This window comes from Xiphias gladius, chromosome 14, assembly GCF_016859285.1.
Source record: "Xiphias gladius isolate SHS-SW01 ecotype Sanya breed wild chromosome 14, ASM1685928v1, whole genome shotgun sequence".
Classification (NCBI taxonomy): domain Eukaryota; kingdom Metazoa; phylum Chordata; class Actinopteri; order Istiophoriformes; family Xiphiidae; genus Xiphias; species Xiphias gladius.
The window spans coordinates 14,079,168-14,100,911 of NC_053413.1; the positions used below are offsets into that span (position 1 = coordinate 14,079,168).

A 21,744-nucleotide genomic window follows, 5' to 3' on the forward strand; every position below is an offset into this window, starting at 1 on the left:
AACTATTCATCGTCTCTGTCTTTGATGATCCTTAAGTTGTTATACCATTGATTGAAGCATATTTTTTCCTTTTTAAATGTATTATAGCTTTGCCGTGTAATCTACATTGAGGCAAAAGATGTGTGTAGTATTTGTGCATGCGTCTGTGTGGGTACACAATTCCTATATTGCTTTTACATACTTCCTGATACATGCCTATGTGTGCTAATGTGCGTAACATATGTCTAGTGACATCATACCTTATTTCACCGATGATCACGCATTTAGGTAGCTCTGCGGCAATTATCCGAGAGGCCTTTCTGTTAAAAAATGCTTTGCTCTCCACTGTGTATGTCCTGTAAGCACAGTATTATGCATGCATGTAGAACAGAGAGGCAAATTTGGTGAGAATTAACGAAACTCATTAACCTCAAACAGGTAAAGAAGACTGTAGGTGGAACACGAGGAGAAAAGAGAGAAGTAGACTAAACGTAGTGTGCTGAAAAGGAAGGCTAGAATGACGAGAATGTAGAGAAGGGTGGAGAGGGAATCAAGATTAGGAACATGAGAAAGTAGAGGAAAGGAGGGAAAGAGAGGTGCAAAGAGGATAAGCAAGGGGATGAGAGAGAAAATTATTAAAGAAGCAGTGTTGAAGCATAACTGCAGTCAAAGCTTGGCTTAGTATCCTTTCTGTCCCTGGGCTATTGGGATTCAACAGATCAGCTTCTCTCTGTAACAGGAAACACTCCAGCACATTAACATGCTCATACTGCAGAGCTTCTTCTATAAAGTGGTACAGTGTGTGAGAGTAAGAAATATAAAGTATGTAAGTGGATGTGTGGGCGGGCAGCCGGGTGAGTGGGTTTACAATGTATGTGGGTGCATGTGCACACTCTGCATGAACTTTTATGTGTCTTATGTCTCTTAAGTATCAGTGTGTTTGTTTGCATTATCCCTGACAGTATTCATCTGCAAACAGGAGAAGCCAAAAGCAGCAAATCACAGAGTAAGGGAGGCAGAGAGGAGGTAAAGTGATCCGTCTCATAAGGTGCTGCAGCAGAGACTGGAAGGTTTGAATTCAGTCTTTTTAACCATCAGAGCTCATTTCATTCAAACATTTATAAAGATTACCAAGTAGATCCTCTTTCCGCCTTCTGTCTTCTGGAAGTAAACACATTAGAACCAATTATCCAATACTTGTGCCAACTCTCGGCAGTTGATTTGGATGTAAAAGATGCAGATAAAAAAGACTGAGCCGCCTGGATCAAAGGAGCATCACTGAGCCTTAATTGAACAGAGACCAATTATTTTTAATGAGTAGAACTGAACGCCCCACTTCTGAGTAGGAGTTCCCACATTCTCTCCTTGGGAGGATGAGAGAAGAGAAACAAGTGGAGTCCCAGTGGCACAGGCCCGTTCAAAAACAACAGGCCCAAAAGAGGTAGACAGAGAGTGAAGAGAGATGCCTGGGGATTAAAGATCACGACTATTTCTACTCTGTGTGCTCGCAAGTCTCCAAAAGACAAACCAAGTCATGCACAGCCCTGTATAAATAACTTTACAGGCCATAAATAGATGTCTGTTTTGTTGACCCAGCTAATTGCAAAACCTATGTCTTTATTATAGTCAAATTCTTCATTAAATACTTATTGCAGGCATTGCAGTATTGTCCATAGCCAAAAGAACATTTACAAATTGACAGATACCAGTAACACAGAAAATATAATTTATGAAACTCACAACACAAAATGTAATTTGACATAATCCTGGCAAAGGGATTTTTGTATTGCAGAGAAGTTGTAAACTGTGCCAGCTGTGACCTTTAAAATGCAATGGAAGCCATTCAGTCTTCTGCCACAAATCTGCCAAATGTTGACCCAAATGGTTTGAGAGGAAAGAGGGGAGAGTGAAATTATGGGGGACCATGAGATGAGAAGTTTGGAAAATACACAGGATAGTATTTAACCAGTAAAAAACGAATTTAGTGTGGTTTTAAAACCACCACCTGTTTTGTCTGTTAAATGACTATTATAAGAGATTAAAGTATCTGATTTATAACAGGTGCACGGTGTGTTAACAGTATTCGCAGGCAAGCTGTTAGGATAATCAAATTTCACAGCTAATGTATCGGCCAATGAGACACTCATGTTCTCAGGATCTCCTCAGGATGAATTGTAATAACTTGTGAATCTCTGACTTTTCATCTAGTGCAATTATGATGGTCTACATTTCCATTTGTCCAACACCTTGGTTTATGACCACATACCTGCATCAGCCTCAGTGGTTTTTCTGTTTGTGCTAAAATGGTGAACATGATAAACACTTCCTGCTGAACATTAGCATGTTGGCATTCTCACTGTGAACATGGTAGCATGCTAACATTGGCAAGTAACACAAGGCACCCCTGTGCCAGTACGAGTAAATGGCAGTGTACTCTTAGTCTTGTTGAGATATCACACCATGGATAATGTTGGTGAACTTTAGAGCAAATGGTGCATTGGACAGAAAAATGGGCTGACATTGCTGCTGGAATTTCATTTATATATGACAAATTTGTGAAAAAGTAAATCAGACCAGATCCATTAATTTGTTAGGAGAGGAGAGGTCATACACCAAACCCAACTACACATAAAATATTGCACTCTTAATGGGTTGTTCTGAATTATCAGTCTATAAGATTCTAATACAATTTCCCTGCATCCAAATCCAACCAACTGTATTCTGACGTGATGTTAACATATTTCACATCTCATAATTTGTGTGTCCTGTATGTCCAGTTTGGTGTGAAGCTTTGGGGAGGGGCCAGCTTGCTGGCTAAAATGATTCCTGGCTACGTGGTCATATATCTGTCGTTGAAACCAAGGTTATTTTGATTTAGGCATATCTCCTATGCAAAAAACTGCATTGTCAAGCTTTACTTCACAAAGAGTATTTGGATGTTGCTAGGGCCTTTTTTTGAAAAATGTCATTTGAAATTGAGATAAATGTGACACTAAATCATTTGCCATTGTTTTTGAAGCTGCAGTGTTCTCATCCCAGTCTATAAGATTTGACAAATATATGTTTTACAATGTGATTCATTTAATACATTTTCTGCCATCTTATCACACAGTGAAACAGAAGAAAATAATTTCAATAAAGAAAAGAGCTGAAAAAGTTAAACATTTGGAAGTTCTTGTTGTGGGAGATTCACTGTTTTAATATGCAGATTCTAATTAGTTGCTTATGTGCTATGAACATGTTAATGAACTAGAATAATACATGTGAGTAAAGTGATACTTCGAGGTACTTCAGTGATATTATGGTTATTATGACCATCAGTACATTTGGACACCAGGAGAGAGATTTCAATGCTGCCATCATGTCCAAGGTTGCCTTTTCCACACGAGAGGAAATGAGGGAAAGTGGGGGGGCAGGTGGATGTGAGAGGAGTAGCAGTGGCCACAGAGAGATCTGTAGCTGGAGAAGAGCGGAAAGGAGACGAGAGGGGCCTTCCAGCTGTTTGCAGCCCTTGCCCTCCCTACATGTATCTAAACAGATGACCCTGTTTAGAATACCGACTCCCATGGGTGTCTAAATAGCTGAAATTGACTTGTTTCTGTTCTTAGTGAAAGTTAATTACAGAGGTGGATGCAGTGAACAGGAGGGCAAACCGATTGTGATAATACAGGAGTTCTTTTTGCTCAGTGGTTTCGGGATTACACACGTGTGGATAGCAAAAAAATTTGGGATTTAATCTGTATCAGGACACGTGATTACAGTTTCTGCAAGTTTTTTTGTTACACTAGAAGCATGGCTCTAGGGATATCAGTCTGTTGGTCAGTTGGTCCACCACTTTGGTCCAGACTGAAATATGAACAACTATTGGATGGATAGCCATGGAATTTTGTACAGACATTTGTGGTCCCAAGAGGATGAATCTTACTGACTGACTAGCACCTCAGGCAGGCTGACATTTTTGGTTTTTAGTGACATTTTCTGACAACTATTAGAGGATGAAGATGAGGATTCATCCTGAAGATCAACCATACAGAGTTTAGTTATCCCCTCACTTTTTCCTGTAGTGCCGCAAGCACTCATTCGAATAAAATTTTAATAAATATCTCAACATCTACTGGGTGGATTGAACAAAATTTTGTATAGCCATTCGTGGTTTCCAGACTATGAACCCAGATTTCATTCATGCAGAAATCAAATTTGTCATTTGGGGTGAAATGACCAACAACCATTGCATGTATTGCCATGAAATTAGGTCTAGACATTCATGCCTCCCTCAGGATGAATTGTAATAACTTTGGTGATCCCTTAACTTTTCCTCTACCACCATCATCTGGTGAAAATTTCAATTTGTCCAATACTTGCAAAACTTGGCATTCCCCTCAGCCACAGTTGTTTTTGTATTTCGTCCAAATTAACATGCTAACATTATAAATTAAGATGGTGAACCTGGTAAACATTAAACCAGCTACACATCAGCATTAAGAACAGCCTCACAGAGCCACCAGCGTGGCTCTAGACTCTTAAGTCTCTTTTTTTCAAATAATGTACTGTATATGTTGGAGGTTTCTTTGAAGCAAAGAGAACTCTGATGTTAAGATGAATCAACAATGCACTAGATAAATTACAATCAAGATTGGAATGACAAGATGTCTGCACATAAGAAAATGTGTTTAGTGTATGTGAGTGTGTGTGTGTATACATATACATATATATATGTATATACATATATACATAAATATATATATATATATATACATATATACATATATATATATACATATATATATACATATATATATACACACACACACATATATATATATATATATATACACACACACACATATATATATATATACATATATATACATATATACATATATATACATATATATATATACATGTAAATATATGTATATACAAACACATTTGTATATAGATGACAATAAAAATCATTATTAAAAAATAATTATCATCCCCTGCATCTAGAAAGTAGCAGTGGTTTGTTTGCCTTTAACTTTTTATTCTCTTTCTTTGTTCTCTTCCCAATAAACAATACATTTTTACATTTCTCCCAGGTTGCAGGGCTGCTCTCAGCTCAGCTGTTTACTGCAACTGAAGAACTGATAGAATAGAAAATAAATTTGAAAAAAGGAGAACAAGTGACCCTCTACCCCTCCTCCCCAACTCTGCTGTTCTCTGTGCTGCAGCCATCACGCAGGAGAGAAGACAAGCCATGTCCTGAAAGTCAGGGAAGCCTTCATCCTCCTCCTCTTCCTCCTCCTCATTCTCCTTGCAGACAGCTCGGAAGGTCTGTTTCCATGACAACAGGAGAATTAAGGGCGAAGGAGCGCCATCCCAAAATGACACATCGGATTTAAGGGGTAGTGAGAAGATAAATCACTCCTGGTGAATTGAACCGCATTAAAAACCCCTGTTGATGGATTTAGTTTGTCTGCTTATCCTGCTGCTTCTGTTGTTGATGCAAAGAGTGACATTAATAAAAAAGATACACAGAACGGCTGTCAGTCACGATCAACACCACACTGAATCAATCACTGCATAGGTGAAAGTTTTTGGTAACATAGTCTTTATTCTTAAACAATCACTAACTTCATTCTGATTTTTATTATCAATGCATAATTTTAATTTCATCTCACAATTCATAATGCATATATGAGCATGTTCCAATGCAGTGAAACCATCTGCAAACATAAAAATAATAAATTATCCTTGATACCACATACAATCAAAGCCTTTGCTCACCCTTTCATACATCAATAAACCCACCAAAAGTGCTCTCCTTTACTGCTTTTCTCACAGTGGCTATTTTTACTTCCTTGCTTTATTCATCTGTTTCTCGAAACCTCTCATTGTCTGCTGTCAACAGTTGACATCGAGTACATCCAATTTCATGCATTGCTTTAAGTCCACATGTATCTCATTTGCACCAATATAAACCTCTATAAAAAGATATTTATATATGCTGGTCTTGCCTGTTGACGTTCAGTGTCACATCTAATATACTGTATGTATCACTGTTATGGTGTAGGTCCTGTGGAAGTTGAACTAATCTACCATTAGCTCTTGGGGTTAACTTGCACCAGCTATCGATCCGGGCCCCAGGTGGAAGACCCTCCAGGATCCATGAGGATTTATCACGGTGATTTGCTCTGTACAACTGAATGTGTGCTATTTACTGTACATACCACCAACCTAGCATAGGATATCCAACCAGATATATGAGAGATGTATGAACTCTCGCTAAAATATTGATCAAAATGTTGCATAAAAAGGTTTTGGACCTATTCTCCCCAAATTTGAAACAATCTTTTAGTTGCTCTTACCCCCAAAATAAAACCAAGATTACATCAAATTTTATAGTCATGCGATGCTCATGCTTTGTCTCGCCTCCTCTAAATCCTTTTACAACCTTCCTAACCTGGCTAGGCTTAGCTGTACACTGTCTTAAATGATAAAAACACCATTGACCCCATCCCGACCTCCTTAAACACCACACCAGTGGCGAGGCTTTGTGCAACGGGTGCTGGACAATGAGAGGCCAGCCTTTACGTCTGGCACCATTCACGAAAGAAAGGTAGGACTTCCTGAGTTAGACAAACTAATTGGGGATTAGGAATGAGTTATGCAGTGTACACAGCGTGCGCGGTGTACCAGTCAATTCACCTTGTTTACACAGCCCTGTCAGCAGGTTGATTTATGAAAGAGAAGCTTTCCTTCACAATGCAGCAAATGGCTCATTTCATGGGTCACAAAGCCAGAAGGGATGGGGACTGTATGGGTTACCATGTCAGAGAAAACAAACAGTGAGATGCTCTCACTGGGATGGTAAGACATCCTTCCTCAAACTTGGCTAAGTCCAGATGAACTGGCTCTTCAGTGAGGCTCTCTGCTCCCATTGTGATGGGAAAGTCTTAATGATTGTGACCTTACACTGACAATATCAACAGGTCAAGTCAGTGGATTATTAAACAGTCAGGCACCTTGTCCACCAGTGTTGAGAAATTTCAAATGTTTTACAATAAAAATACCAGAAATCACTTTAACTTCTCGACAACCAGTCAACACAACTCTTCACTCTTCACTGCCAGGCCTACCAAAACAACTTCCATCCTTTCTCTTGAAAAAAACAACAGAAGTATTCTATCAAGGATTATTATATGATTTGTCCATATAGTTCAAAAGCATGGTTACTGTTATATAGTTATACTTAGAGAGTTGCTGTTACAGCCTAGCTAACAGCAGAAAAGGGGTCTGTGTTTCTTCAGGTGCAAATGTGAATTGACCATTTTTGGCCATGGCTCATAGTGCTGATGCTGGTCATTATTTTCCTCTCAGCTTTTGGAGAGAATACTATTCTTTGCCATTTCAGACAAGTTTGGACATCTCTTTACTTAAAACCTAACAATCCTTGCAAAAGTTAAGAGTAAATCGGAGCTATATCAAAACAGTTTTCCTTTGATTCAGACTTTGACCTGCTTATACAACTTTCTTTGTCAGTCTCCTCTACTGACAAACACACCAACCACAGAGATGTGTTGTCATATTGTTACAAGTATTATTTAGAGACATACTAGACTGTTCTCTATTATATTGCTTGCATCAGTCCTTTCCTGTCATAGCAGGATAACATAGGGGAGTTCATGAGTTTTCAGAGTATTTCAAACAGCCCTATTTGTCCTATTAGTCTCATTAGTCTAACTTACAGTACACACCTGAGTAAATTACATCCCACCCTCTGTTTCACCTGGAGTCTAACACAGAGAACAATCAAATACATTCAGTCTCACCCTCACACCAGAGCAGGTAGCGTGACAGTGCATTCAAGATCAAACTGTGAGAGAAAAAACATAGGAGTAATTGAAAAATAAAAATTACGTTCTTTAGTCTCCGAAACAAAAGAAAGCCAGAATATCCGTGATAGTGGCTGGGATGATAAGAGCAACTGATTACTAATGATGATGATGATATAGTTATTACTGAAAGCAATAACACGATAAAGCATGTGACAGTGCAATAGCATTTAGAAAAAAAAAAAACTATGTATGAAAATTGAACATGTATTAAAGCTTGTTTTTCACAGCATAAATTGGAAATGGTAAATATTTGTATTTGTGTGAAGAGAGACCACCATTCCTTTGTTTGTTTATCACAGCTTTTTTCTCTTTTTTTGCATAAAATGTTGGTCAAGTCCTGATTGAAAATATTTTTTTTTTTCCATATATATATATCCTCTGGTTTCATATTAATTCATCTAAAAGGTCTTCACAGGCAAGAGTTCAGTTTTTGTTTTTGTTGTCTTGGGTGTACAGTAATAGCTCCTCGTTGTCATCACAACTCCCTCTTTTTCTTCAGAGGGGATGGTGGTATGTATAATGGGGGCGTTGAGTTTTCCTATGGCCCCTCCCCCCGAGTCAGGATGAGGCCACGCCCCCTGCTGGCAGCCCCTCCCCTTGCTGCTATGTGGAGTCCTGATTGACAGCTTTCCCTCCATTCATGGTGGGAGTCCCTGAGCTCTTTCTGGAGCGGTGTTTGTCCTCTATCTCATGCAGTGACGGCTCCCTGTACATACACACTGTAGTGGAAATGTAAAGAGAGGAAAGGAGAAGGAAGGAGAGAAGAGGAGAGGAGAGGAGAAGGGGGGACAAAGAGGGGAGGAGCTCAGAAAGGGGACAATGAAGAGCAGATTGAAGAGATGGATGTGCAGACAGAGACAAGGTCAGGTGTGAGGCTGGAGGGACAATTATACCAGGCTGGGAGGGATAAGACAGGGAATTAGGGCCAAGTCAGCACTTTTTTTTTTTTTTTAAATCACATTGCTTGACAAGTTCTCATGATAATATCTATCAAACACTGCTCTCACTAGAAACATGTTAGACGTGACACTTAAAAATAAACCTGTACCCACAACAGCTGAAGAAATATTCAAAAGGAATGTGGGTTTCCTTCTTGAGCCTGTTTCTTGAAAAACCAGCGAAACAATACGCTTTAAAAAGTAGATTTACATTTAAAGACATATGTTAATTTGCTGTTTGTTTTTTTTGTTTTTTTTGGGGGGGGGTTCTGCTGATATTACTCTCGTGTGTATTAAATATGAAGTTTCGGCGAGAATTTATCTTAGCTTGGCATAAAGACTGGGAACAAGGGGAAACAGCTGGTCTGCCTACCAGCAGCTCTGTAGCTTACTAATCAACACTTTATGTAATGTTTGTTTGATCTGTGTAAAAATCAAAGTGTAAAAATGACCAGCTGTGGTTTTACCACCATTGTTTACACTTTAATTACTGTACTGATTAAACAAATCTGATATAATGTGCTATTTAATGAGAAGGTTGGTGGATTTGTTTTTACCTTTGTACAGAGCCAGACTGATTCTTTCCGTTTCATTTCCCTTCATCATGCCAATGCTAAACTAATGAGTTGCTGGTTTTAGCATATTTAACATTCAGACATGAGAGTGGTATCAAAAGTCTCATCTAACTCTTAAGAATGGAAATAACTGTTTTTCCAAAACTATTCCTTTAATAATTCATCAAATCCTGTTAACCTGTATGTGAATCCAGGATCATTTCTCTACACATTAAACATATGAATTAAACGTTTAAAAAAACATACCAGATGTTTTCTTAGCCTTCAGAGCAACCACTGTTTTCCATTAAAAGATATTTAAACTGCTTCAGACACAATTGGTAATCTATTACAGAAAATTCACAGTAGCATCCTTACGAGATTATTTGTTTAGAATCCTGTTATATCTGACATGAGATAGTTATCTGCCAAACTGCAACATTTTAAATGTAAGAATTAGACAGTTTTTCGTTATCCTTCTTGTTTTTTTCTGAAATTCTGACTCTCTTGTGCCTTAAAATTCAAATAGAGTTGCTGAAACCGCAGCACTAAGTAACTGCTTTTTATGCCACATTCCTACATATTTCATGGTAGACTAGATGGTAAATTGTGTGTCCTATAATTACCAGGATAGGACACAAAATTTATAGTTAATGGGATAAAACATGCACAGGTAGGGTACTAAACCTGTTTCAAAAACCTTTTTCTACAAGCTCTCCCATACCTTCAATGGGCCTGGGCACAAAGTGTGATGAGGGCTTAGTCTTCTTGACCCGATTGCCCTTCATGACTTGCCCCTCCTTGGTGAGGCCAAGGAACCAGGCTCGGCCCGACTCCTGCTGACGGTACACAGTGGACGAGTAGATCACATAGTAGTTCTCAAAAACGGACTCCTTGAACTTACACTCGGGTGTGAACATCTCCTGCAAACAGATTGAGTGGAAGACACAGATGCAAGAATTAAGGAAGGCATAAAGTAAACATAAATCACTGCACCAAGAAAATTTATTTGCATCCACATAAATATCAAAGTCACATGTGGTAATAACCACCACCAAGACAGACGGATGACTTTAATGAAGTCTCGTTTAAGAAAAAGAAAAAAAAAAGAAAACTGTGTCCGTTTCACTCTGCTGATACTGGCTTTCATCACTAGAATGTGTACATTGCCAAGGTCAGTAAACATACTGTATTCACACACACACACACACACACACACACACACACACACACACACACACACACACACACACGTATCATTGGAATCCCAGTAATGAGAATGATAGTCTTATTAGAATAATGGTGAACAATGGAAGATTGCTATCTCCCGGCTTCATTACTGAAGCAGTAAGTCAAGGAGAAAGTCAAGGAGACACGCAGGAGGTCAAGAGGAATGACAGGAAAAATGGAAAGATCTAGATATGCGATACACAGTCTGGGCTGAAATCAGGGGCCAGATTATTGTCATGGCAATGCAAGAGAGGAAACAATGTTTTGGCTCTCTAATTCCTTACAGATCTAAACTGCAGTAATTTGGGTAATTTCTTAAAAATTTTAATGAAGATAATGGTGGCACTGACTCCTAAATAGGAAGGGAAATGTGTTTCTTTACTTTTTCAAAAAAAAACTATAATTCATAAAACAGGTGAGCTGATTAACATGCAATGACAAGGTGGATGCCAAACCTCACCACCCTTACCCCTCATCCCTGCTCTCCTCCTCGTCTGAACGCTTCCTGACTGCAAGAGGTGAAATTAAAAACTAATGCCAGTCAGTTTGAAGGACAGGGAACAGATGCAGAACAGCTGGTTTGGTAGATGCTGGGTCGTCTCAGTTTAGGCAGGCTTTGCACTGTGTGTGTGTGTGTGTGTATGTGTGTGTGTGTGTGTGTGTGTGTGTGTGTGCTGTATTTCACTCATTAATATCTCCTGCAAGGCTCTGTGCCCTTTTAAGGTTGTCCATTTGACTGACAGCCCAATTCTGCTTCCCGCTGGAGGTGACTCTTTACGTGTTTGGGTGTGTGTATGCATGTGTGTGTGAGAGAGAGAGGGATAGAGAGTGGGAGAGCCTTTAAAAGCGTGAAGGATAAAGGATGAAGGAGAGGCAGAGAAAAATTATCTTAAAGGGTTAGGTGACAAATCACAAACAAAAAAAACTTTGTCACTTATTGTACTATCTAGCTATGTAGATAGTTTGATTTTATTTAGCCAGGTTTTTTCAAACCTATGAGCCGTACAAACAAAATTCAATTTCCTTCCCTTGTATTGGATTGGAGGAAGAAATCTGATAGAAAATATCTCTAAACCTGGCTAAAATCAACCTAATCTATCTACATGGCTAGATAGCACAAACGGTGAGTGAGGAAATATGTCCTTTTGTGATTCTGACTGACTGACCCTAAAAAGCTGTTCCCTCTGCAGGACCTAAATCATGCAGTAAACAACAATAAAATATGTGACATCTTCTCTGCATTGTTTTGGTGCAACAAGCTGGAAGCACAACATTGACATTACACCACCTTACACAATTGATATGGCAAACCTGTTACCAAACAGTCCAACGCGCCCACCAGACGCATTCATTTGGAGACATGTTTCTGGCGACCTGACAAATTTAAGTCCAATATTCACTCTCCTTTTAGCTCTGTTTTGTTCTCAACCAACCCTGAACCACCATCACTGAGAAAAAATGTCTGGCTCCTTATAGCTGCTAGAAATTTCAGTATGCTCACTTACATGTGGTGCTGGGCAGGTAGCGCAAAGTGGATTTATCTGATCTTTTACGCTGAAAACAGCTCCCTGCGGTGGCCGCAGCCAAGGCTGATGAACGTGCTGAGATTGAATAAAAACAGCACAGTTGTGGGCCGTAAAAACTCCAAAATTATGCATTGGGAGACACTAAAAGCTCTGTAGAGTTGAGGACAACTGCAGAGTCAGGTCTGTGCTACTAGCAACACATTTCACATTAAACATAGTCATTTTATCCATCGTTTATGTAAAAATATTAATTAGATCAGCTTTAATATAGGCCCTGACAAAATGAATGCTGTTCTAAGAGTATGTGTGTCTGTGTCTTTGCTTGCACATAATGCCACTCTTCAGAAAAATAAGTCACACTGTGTGTGACTGCTCAGTTATAAGACACAGTAGTACACAGCAGACTGTATAAAGGACTCAGGGAAAGTGAAGTCACATGGTTGGCAGTGTGGAGACGTCTTGCTGGACAGCAGGAGAGAGGACAAGCGTTGTGGAGAGATGGTTGAGTTTATCTAGGCCTGCTGACACACTGTCAAACAGCAGACATCTCTTCCTCTGCTGGGGCACTGGGGGTCATGCCGAGCCTGTCTGGCCGCGTGAGTGTTTGTGTGTGAATATATGTGGGCAGGGGGGAGACAGTGATACATTACACACCAGCAGGCTTTGTCCCTTCTTCATCTGTTTGGAGTCCAAATGAGGCCGAGCACACGCACGTACACACCCACACAAACTCATAGGTGCTCTCTACTATCCTACCCTTCACAATCAGCCACTTTGCTTTGCTGACACACCGTAGAACCCCCTTTGTCCACAAGGACGACACTCTGTTAGTGTCTAGGAAAAGGCTTGGAGCAGTTTAGAAAGCACCCTGGCCGTGGCTGGGAATTGATAGGGGTGGAATGTAAGTGACTTTGATGTCTCTGACAAAGTACCTTGTTTGTGGATGACTAAATGGAAATATGAGTTGAAGAGTTGGGGTCGGAGTCTCTCATGATTAATGAGAGCTCCTCAACGGACACACGTAAACCACAGAACCAAACAGGGAAGGAAATGCACTGAAATACATGTTGGCGAATGGACACATGAACACACCAACTCAACGCAACACATATGCTGTCACACATTAAAATGCACGCAAACAGGTTTGCCCTGTCACTTCCTCTGCCAGTAACACATAATCAATGAAAGTTGTTACCGCTGCAAAACAAGGAAAATTAAAAAAAAGACGTGCCACATTCAAGGAGTAACAGGCTGTGCTTAGTGATGGTAAACTGAATACAAGGACACTTATTTATATTCTTTGGTGATCTGAAGGAGAAACGTGAAGAACTTGTTAGTGAAACTGGGCATGTGGGACTGCTCACATGCTACCATTAGGGGCTTCAGTAGGGAGCTAAAGAAAAGTAAAAGAGGTCCACCTGAGACCTGATGAACAAACACCATAGAAGTAGGGACAAAGTATAATTTGAAATGGTAATTTGAAATGTTATTCCACAGGCACAGATTTACACAAGGAAGTAATTTAAAGGTATTTAAGGGAATGAATTTATAACCCCATTACCATTTTATTTGATTCTCCTACTCTCAAGCTCACACGTGGAAAACAGGTGATGCAATACACAGATCTGTTGCAGAAATGCAAATATGTAGTGAATGCAGGTCATAAAACATGAAGGAGACAAGACCAACGAACAGGTGAAACGAAATGCAGAAAAGAGTAGCTGACAATTTTAGCGACGTCAGTTGCTAGCTAAACCTGCACATAAAATCAACCAGTGTGACAGTAACTGGCAGTAAGCTCAACAAATGGCTGTGGCCATCAAGGGAGGCTATATGGGAGGCTATTCTACTGATGAATAGTTGCGATGTTAATGCCCCAAAAATGTATCAATGCACCAGCTGAAGCTGGAGAACAAGAACTCTGATAGTCACAGACACTATAAATTTTGGTGATAAATGCTAAATGTAATCTGTGTTTGTTTCCAAAAAAATAATGGAATTGATCAGGGGACATTGTTGTTACATGGTATAGTACTAACCTCATGGTTTACAGTGGGGGTCACTGTGATGCTGTTCTACAGTGAGTTATTATGAGTTTTATTTTCATGTCAGCCATTATTTGTAACAGTAGGTGTCATCTGTTTCTCTGGATTGCAAAATATCTTAATCCTGGAGCCGGTTGCCGCATAATGTCAAACACAAAAAAAAAAAAACAACCAAAATAGAAGATGATACCGTGAATTCAGACAGATATGAGTGAGGTGATAGGCATATTTGTATTTTTTGGGGTTGTGGAAGGTGGGGGTGTGGGTGTAGGAAATTTTAGATGAAACATGAAGCAGGAAAAGAAGAGGTGTGGAATACAAAACTGGGTTGCCAACAGAACTGGGTTGAACGCATCCTGAATTCAAATCAGTTACTGTATCCATCCGAGAAGGGAGGCAGCTCCCTGGCGCTGCATTAAAAAGCCCTGCTGCTGCCGACAGGCATCCTTTGACTCTGGATAAAGATGTGGAGGATTTCGGGAGGACCTCCATTTAAATATGGGCCTGAGCCACTGGTGTATCTGAGAGATTTGGCCTCAGTGAGAATCCCATCCCTGCCACGGAACTCCCGGGGAGCTCATTATTATTCTGGGAGAGATTCAGGTCGGGGATTGTCTAGACATTACTTAAACTGAAAAAAGCTTGTTCTCACTTTTTCCATCCCTGTCGTCCCCTCCCTGTTTATCTTCTTCTCTGTTTCATTCTGAAACTCAATCACTTTGAAACAAGATTCTGTTCTTTCCTTCTAAACCTTCCTCCAGAGAGGACATTGATAACTAATGGCTAACATCAAATTACAGACACGTACTAATGCCCAAATAGCCAATACCTTTTCTCTACTCTTTCTACTCATTTCCAGCCTCTCTTTAATTTCCTCTATTTTTTCTCTTTCCCTGCAGAGAGCACTGCCACTATCTGTCATTAGGACTGTCAACACATACACGTAACTGTATAATGTGCATGCACAGTGGTGCCAAAGCAGTTCATTAAATAATCTGTTAGTATACTGACTGAAAATAATTCACAAACAATTTTGATAATGGATTAGTTGTTGAGGTCATCTATCAAGCAGAAACACCAAACATTTTCTACCATTTTCTGACATTTTATAGACTAAACAATTACAGTAAGTGTTAAATCAAACAATATTATCTACAGATTAGTTGCAGCCCTGATGCACCCAAAAACACACAGTGTGTCAGTTTCTGATTCAACAGCAACAATAACTCCTCATAACCATTTTTGGATCACGACATGCGAAGGGGGCAAAAAGACTACTCACAAATGCCCATTATCATTTGTCACTGAAGCTAAATTTAAAGCTCTCACTGGCCTTCCCCTCACTCTTCCCCTCAGGGCCTTACGGGGGGATTTACTGCTACAAATTGTTTTTTTCTGTGACATAAATAAGAAGTGGTCAAATTAGCAGCCGATTGATAGAAAGAGTAAGATGTCTGTGGAAAGATACAGTATGTCTCATGCAATGCACCCACCTGTGCTCAGAGAATAGAAAGATAGATAGATAGATAGATAGATAGCTAGATAGATAGCAAAGAGAGAGATGGAGAAAAGGAGAGAGAGAGAGAGAACAGTGGTTACTGCTGTGCAGTAAACTAGGTCAGATTGAGAAGTGTTATAAATAATGGAAGGGAACTCTTCATTGTAGATGCTCAGCCCCCATGCACTTCATTGCTAAACTCTCCACATAAGCATTATCATCCTGCACACCCATGGCTACCATCAGCTTCCAATCAGCAACAGGCTCAGCTGGGAGCCTGCAGGCTTTAGCTGCTTTCCACTGAAAGTAGTTGGCAACACTGGCCGTTGCTCGACTGCTGTGGGTAGGTACAATCAATGTCAAGCACTGTACTGTCTCTCTATTTCATTACTTTCACATGTATTAAAAAGTGGAAAAATAGAATGTAATATGAATGTTACGTAGGCTATATCACCGTCAATTGTGATAGTTTTTGGAAAGTGTTATGAATTGTTATTAAAGCTAGCTAATTCAATGCATTAGCTAGTGAACAGCCCATACATTCCGAGCATATTCCACTCGCTAGTTTTGCGTAAAGTTAGGATCAGTTGATGTTCAGTTGTTGATGGGACACTTACTACTGTAAAAATGTATCAATAATCACACTTCACTTCAGCCATGACATACATGAAAAGTTAACGTTAACGCCAAAACGTCATTTTCGCTGGAACTGTGGAAATAAATGATATTTTGCTAAAAAGTGTCAGTAATTGCCTGGTGTGGAAACAAATTTTTCTGGTGCAAATGGGCCAATTTGCGAGTGCTAATCATCAACAGTCCCTAAAGTTAGCTAACATAGCTAAGTTACCTGGAAACTAGCAATGGAGAGAAGAAGAGATGACTGGAGAGCGTCAACAAACAAGGAAAGCCCTGATTTGAAGAAAACAACATTACGACTAATAAAGTCCCCCAGCGTGGGGTGTTGATGGTGGGTTAATTAATAAAACAATAAAGTAAATAAATAAATAAATAAGTTCAAAAAATGAGAATTGAGCAGAAGAGATGACTAGGGAGCAGGGCAAAGGAGAAGAGATGACTGGAGAAGAAAGGAGAATATAGGACCAGAGGAGAAAATGAGAGGAGAGCAGAGCAAACGCCCCTGCTGCCACCAAAGTTTACTTGTAAATATGTAAATAAATAAACAATTTGCTAAACCTTGGCCACAATATCTGGACTTGTTTTCATATAACAATGCATAGATTTCTGTTTGTATGATTATGCTCATGGTTGTACATTATTAATCCCTCATCTTTACCATTACATACAATGAAACAAGAAAAGGTAAAAAAATAGAGAACAAAAAACAGAGCAATGTAATACAATGCACTATTAGTTACTTTTGTAAAAAAAAAAAATTACAGATAAATAAAAAAGTTCATCCAGTGTGCTAGTGAATTTTCTAACCTTTTAGAATGGCAGGAAATGAGATCCCCTGATACTCCCCCCCTGCAGATTTGGTCCCCTGCAATATTGACTCCATGGCTACATCCTTGATCAACAGTAACATTAAATGAACTACTACATATTAGCTAAGTACCTGACAGACAGATGAAAGTCTGAGAGAAAGGCTTCACAAAGTTGCAACACAACAACGTCTTATCTCAAACACACAGAAGATGAAGCTAGTCGCAATCCTTCACTAACAAGACAGCGCAAAGAAGCAGGGAGAGAAAAAGAAAAAGGGAGGGAGTGTTAGAGAGTTAGGAGGATATCCGTCAGTAATTATCTCCCGAGGGTGGCGGAGGGGAACTGTGCATCTCTGCTCTCAGATGTTGGGAAGAAAAAAACAAGGTGACCAAACAAGCTGTAAGAAAGCTTGTTTATAGTTTGGATAGAGAAAAGAGTGCAATGGAGACCTTGGATGAGAGAGAGCAGAGCAGATGAAAGAGGGTGTGTGGAAAAAGACCTGGACAAATAATAATAAAAGTAAACGTGAGCAAGCGTGAGGAATGAAAGTGAGGGACTTATTTTATAGCTCTCATAAAAGTGTGAATGGAGAACACAGTTCTCACACTTTCTATCACATACACACAGTAATCTGTATTGGTCAATTAAACATGTAAAAAATGGGAATTAGAAGGAGAAACCAAGGCTATCTGTGCTTTCATCCAATGGTTAGCATGTTAATTATAGCGTCTTTTGTAAGTACTCTGTGGCTCTTCAAGGCTGAGTGATCCAGCCTACCACCCGTATTATGCTTACCAATGCATGCTAATTTCCCATGCTTCACATCTGAGAAGACAAACCTCCTCCATACAGCCAAAGAGTCCATCCATTTCATGGCTTTAATTAAAATGGCCTTTCAACTGTTACCACAAAAATGCCCCCCTCCCCCCCAAACCCCCTGTGATAGAAAGGTCACAAAATTGTTCCTGTGCCCATAAAAATGATGATTAAAATGATGCGTGGAGAGTCATTTTTGTCAGGCTGAGAGCTGCCGTCTGACACTGAGGTACTGAACTACTTTTAATTAATAATAATCACGTACTCTGACGCAAATAAGGATTTCATCAAGGGTTTGTGCGTCTGTGTGTGTGCGTGGGGGGGGGGGGTTCATACAGCGTCCCAACTTTGAGTCAATTTAATAAATTAAAAGATTGCTCTCTGACTAAACTTTAATTAGACATAGATAGGTGGGTGGAGGGTTATATTAGCCTCATAGTAGGGCTATGAATTGCGCGCTTGTTTATGCGCCTTTAGTTATGAATGAATCCGACTACCTGGATGAGTCACAACAGCCTGCGCATTTACTGTATGTCCTTCTCTGAACTTGTGAGTGCTCATACGTCTGTCGAGGCGCTGAGTTGTGCTCAGATTGTACTGAGGGAGAATGCTTTTTTTCTGAAATAATGGCACTGAATTTATGAGACTCTGCAATTATTCAAGTGCACATTTTAAAAAATACATCAAGTACACGATTTATCCGGCCTAAATGTTTTCCTGTCACCCTCGCAGTAAAGCGGCTCCCGTGTCGGTGAATGTAAGTCACAACACAGCAGACACACTGGCTTCACTCTGTCCTTCATTTTATGAGTATTTTGAGAACAAAAAAAGTTTGATGGGCAATTTGTGAATTCCAGCTCTTGCCAGTCATTCATCATGGATGAGAGAAACCATCATTGGTTGTCTGCCGGTAAGACTCCCATCTCATAGTCCCCAAGCAGAGGTTTATGGGTAACGCAGCACTCTCAACTTTTCTTTCTTCAGTTACACTATTTCCAACTGGATTAGCAACCGGGAGACGGGAGGTTATATAACCATGCCAACTAGGGATATGTTCCTGTCTCTATATCTCCGTCTATGCCCCCACCCCATTTCTCTAGCTCTGCAACTCATTTCCACAAACGTGATCCAGAAGCATGACTTCATCCACAATGCAAAAGCTACGACTGAATGTTTTCTCCAACTGACTTCCGTGACTGTGTCCACCCCCGCCTGTGCATCTGCTACCCACACTAGCCTATATGCTTCTCATATCTTGCACTGCAAAAAAAAGATCCATCGTCACAATATTTACTCCCCCACTGAGGCTTGATTTTTTTTTTTCACCTGTAGGAGTATTTCCACTAATGTGGCAAGATAATTCCAATTTTTCCAAGGCATGTGCTGTACTTTGATGGACATTTGGCTAACGTAAAAAAAATGACCTCAAATTAATTCAAATTAAATGCTGAACAAAGACTTACATCAGAAACAAGTAAAAGCATTTCACACCTCAGATTGCATTGATGTAAAAAGAATATTTTTGCTGTGTAGTACCCTTTCATGACAGCAGGAATCCTGGATAGAAAGTTGAACAAAGCAACATCATTCAAATCAAAAGACCGTTAAAAATTCAGTGTAATTTCTGTTTATAGCTGCTACATAATGAGCTTCCTTTAGTAGCCAGTAAAAGAAGAAGAAGCAAATTTAAAAAGGCTGAGCACTGAACTTGATGTCAAATTAAATGTAAAACGTACGCGGTGCGGCTTCAACAACAAAGGGAGAGAATAAGTGCTGAACAGCAACACAAAGCCACATCTGAAGAGCTCTCGAATAAAGCAGAGATGAAAGGGTTTGGAAGGGCTGAGTCTTGGCTGCAGTGGGATATTAAAAGAGACAACAAACAGAACAAAACACAACATGTGTAAATGAACTAATACACATGCTGGTAACACACACGCACAAACACATGCACAACCTAACCGTGTGACTGGAGCAAAGGGTTGTATCTTACTGAGCTGTAGAGCATGCCCTCGCCATTCATGGCGATGTAGAAGCCACTCTTCACCCCCTGGATGGCCACCACTCTCAGACCCACAGGAATAAGATTAAACAGGGCTGCAGAGCGGAAAGAGTGATGGAGAGGCAGGGAGGGAGGGAGGGAGGGACAGACAGATGCAAAGAGACAGAGACAATAGAGAGACATCAGACAGAAAGGACAGAACAACTGAGTTTTCACTTAACTCCTGTAGATATGACAGGCTCTGATCGCTGTTCTTTGTCAGCAGTAAAGTGAACAATACAGGACACGGACAGTGGCAACGCTGAGGCACCTGAGTCTAACAGAGAAGCATTAATGTCAGAGCAAAATTCCTAAACTTTCTGCTGACAGGTAACTGAATTGATGTTTGGTCTACAAAAAAGACGGCAAAGCATCCAGAGCATCTTTGTACAACAGTCCAGTTAGTTGGGGAAAGCAACTCGACATGATGTTTGGCCAGTTGTCCAAGTGGATTTATCAATTCTGAAAACAACAAGTCCAGTTTGAAATGACTTCTAGATATGAACTACTGTCATCTCTGTAGGTGAGTTCAACTGAATCTGAGGACTGGACTGTGACTTTAATGGGCTTTGGTTTGATGAATGTGTGAGGACACCCTTTGCGTACTGCAGACTCTGTGTATTGTTAGGATGATTATTCTGCAAGTGGCGATGGGGACTATCAGATAAAGCTGGCAGGGACAAGAGGAGACGTGCCAACACGGGTCTGTCCTCTGAGCAGATTCAATTTCACTCAATAAATATCGACGTGCTGCTTTCACCTGTCATTGGTTTCAATCTGCCTCCGGGCCACTGGTGAGGGTGATACACACTTACCACTCTTGCAGCTAGTTATAACCTCCAGGGCCAGATGTTTGGGGTATAAAGGCAGAATGTTAGTCCATTAGCACCTTAAATCTTGTTTTCCCAGGATTCTCAGTCTCTGATTTTTCCTCTGTGTCTTTTCTGTTACAACTCTCTCCTTCCCCTTGGTCTGTTCCCTCGGTCCTCTGCCTGTCTGCCTTTCATGGCTGCTGCCTTTGTTGCTCTGATGCCTGCTGGTGTCTCTCAGAGGCACCGTGCACAGTTCTGTCACGTATCACTAAAGCCCAGGAGTGTTCCACCCTAGCGCACCTCCACCTATCAAAACAAATCCATCTTTTTCTGAGAAGTCATACTTGCAGTAGGGCCCTCAAAAGGACTCCCCTTAATGCCCTGGCTTGAAAAGTGGGAATGAAAAGAGACATAAAATATAGTGAGCCAGTATACTATTTTGCTATAATTACGATCTGCCGTCCCTGCTCTCATTTGCCTGCCAAATAATTAAATATCCGTCAGGAGCTGTCATTCAGCTACCTTCTAAATGTCCAGCTTTTCTATTTGCAGCTCCACAAGTTTATGGATTCCATAATTACAGCCACACTGACTGCTGTTAGAGTACCTGATGACTATTTTGAAGGCTGTTCTGCTTCCTTAATAACCTCAATCTCTATCTTTTACCACGAAAAAAGTAGAGGCTGGGATGGCGCAGGGACAGAGTTAAGAGAGTTCCAGGGATCTTCTATGACAAAAGGTCTCGAAAAAAAGGTTCGAACAACCTAATAAAGCAAAATCCTTGAAATGGCAAGTCTTCCAGTGGAGCAGTAATCGGCTACATGCAAATCCTGCAGGTCGGCTAAAGGAAGTGCATTTGATGTGAGGAATACTGGCGCAGCAGGAAATAAACCCTGAAGGAGAGGTTAAGAGAATCACTGAGCCAAACTTAAAATGCCAAGGGCACATCTCCCGATCCAGAGAGTAGTGCAAATCCAAAGAT

The 21,744-nt window shown here is 40.2% G+C and overlaps 1 protein-coding gene across 3 annotated transcripts in view; it reads right to left on the bottom strand.

Moving 5' to 3' along the window:
- Positions 1-5,717: 5,717 nt before the first annotated feature.
- Positions 5,718-21,744, bottom strand: part of fgf12a (fibroblast growth factor 12a) — a 29,589-nt gene continuing 13,562 nt past the window's right edge. For all 3 annotated transcript variants that reach the window (XM_040143920.1, XM_040143919.1, XM_040143921.1), the window contains exons 3-5: positions 19,903-20,006; positions 10,073-10,271; positions 5,718-8,575 (exon numbers count right to left, since the gene is read on the bottom strand). In XM_040143920.1, coding sequence (XP_039999854.1) covers positions 8,460-8,575; positions 10,073-10,271; positions 19,903-20,006 — 419 coding nt within the window. In that variant the 3' untranslated portion in view covers positions 5,718-8,459. The remainder of the gene's footprint in view (positions 8,576-10,072; positions 10,272-19,902; positions 20,007-21,744) is intronic.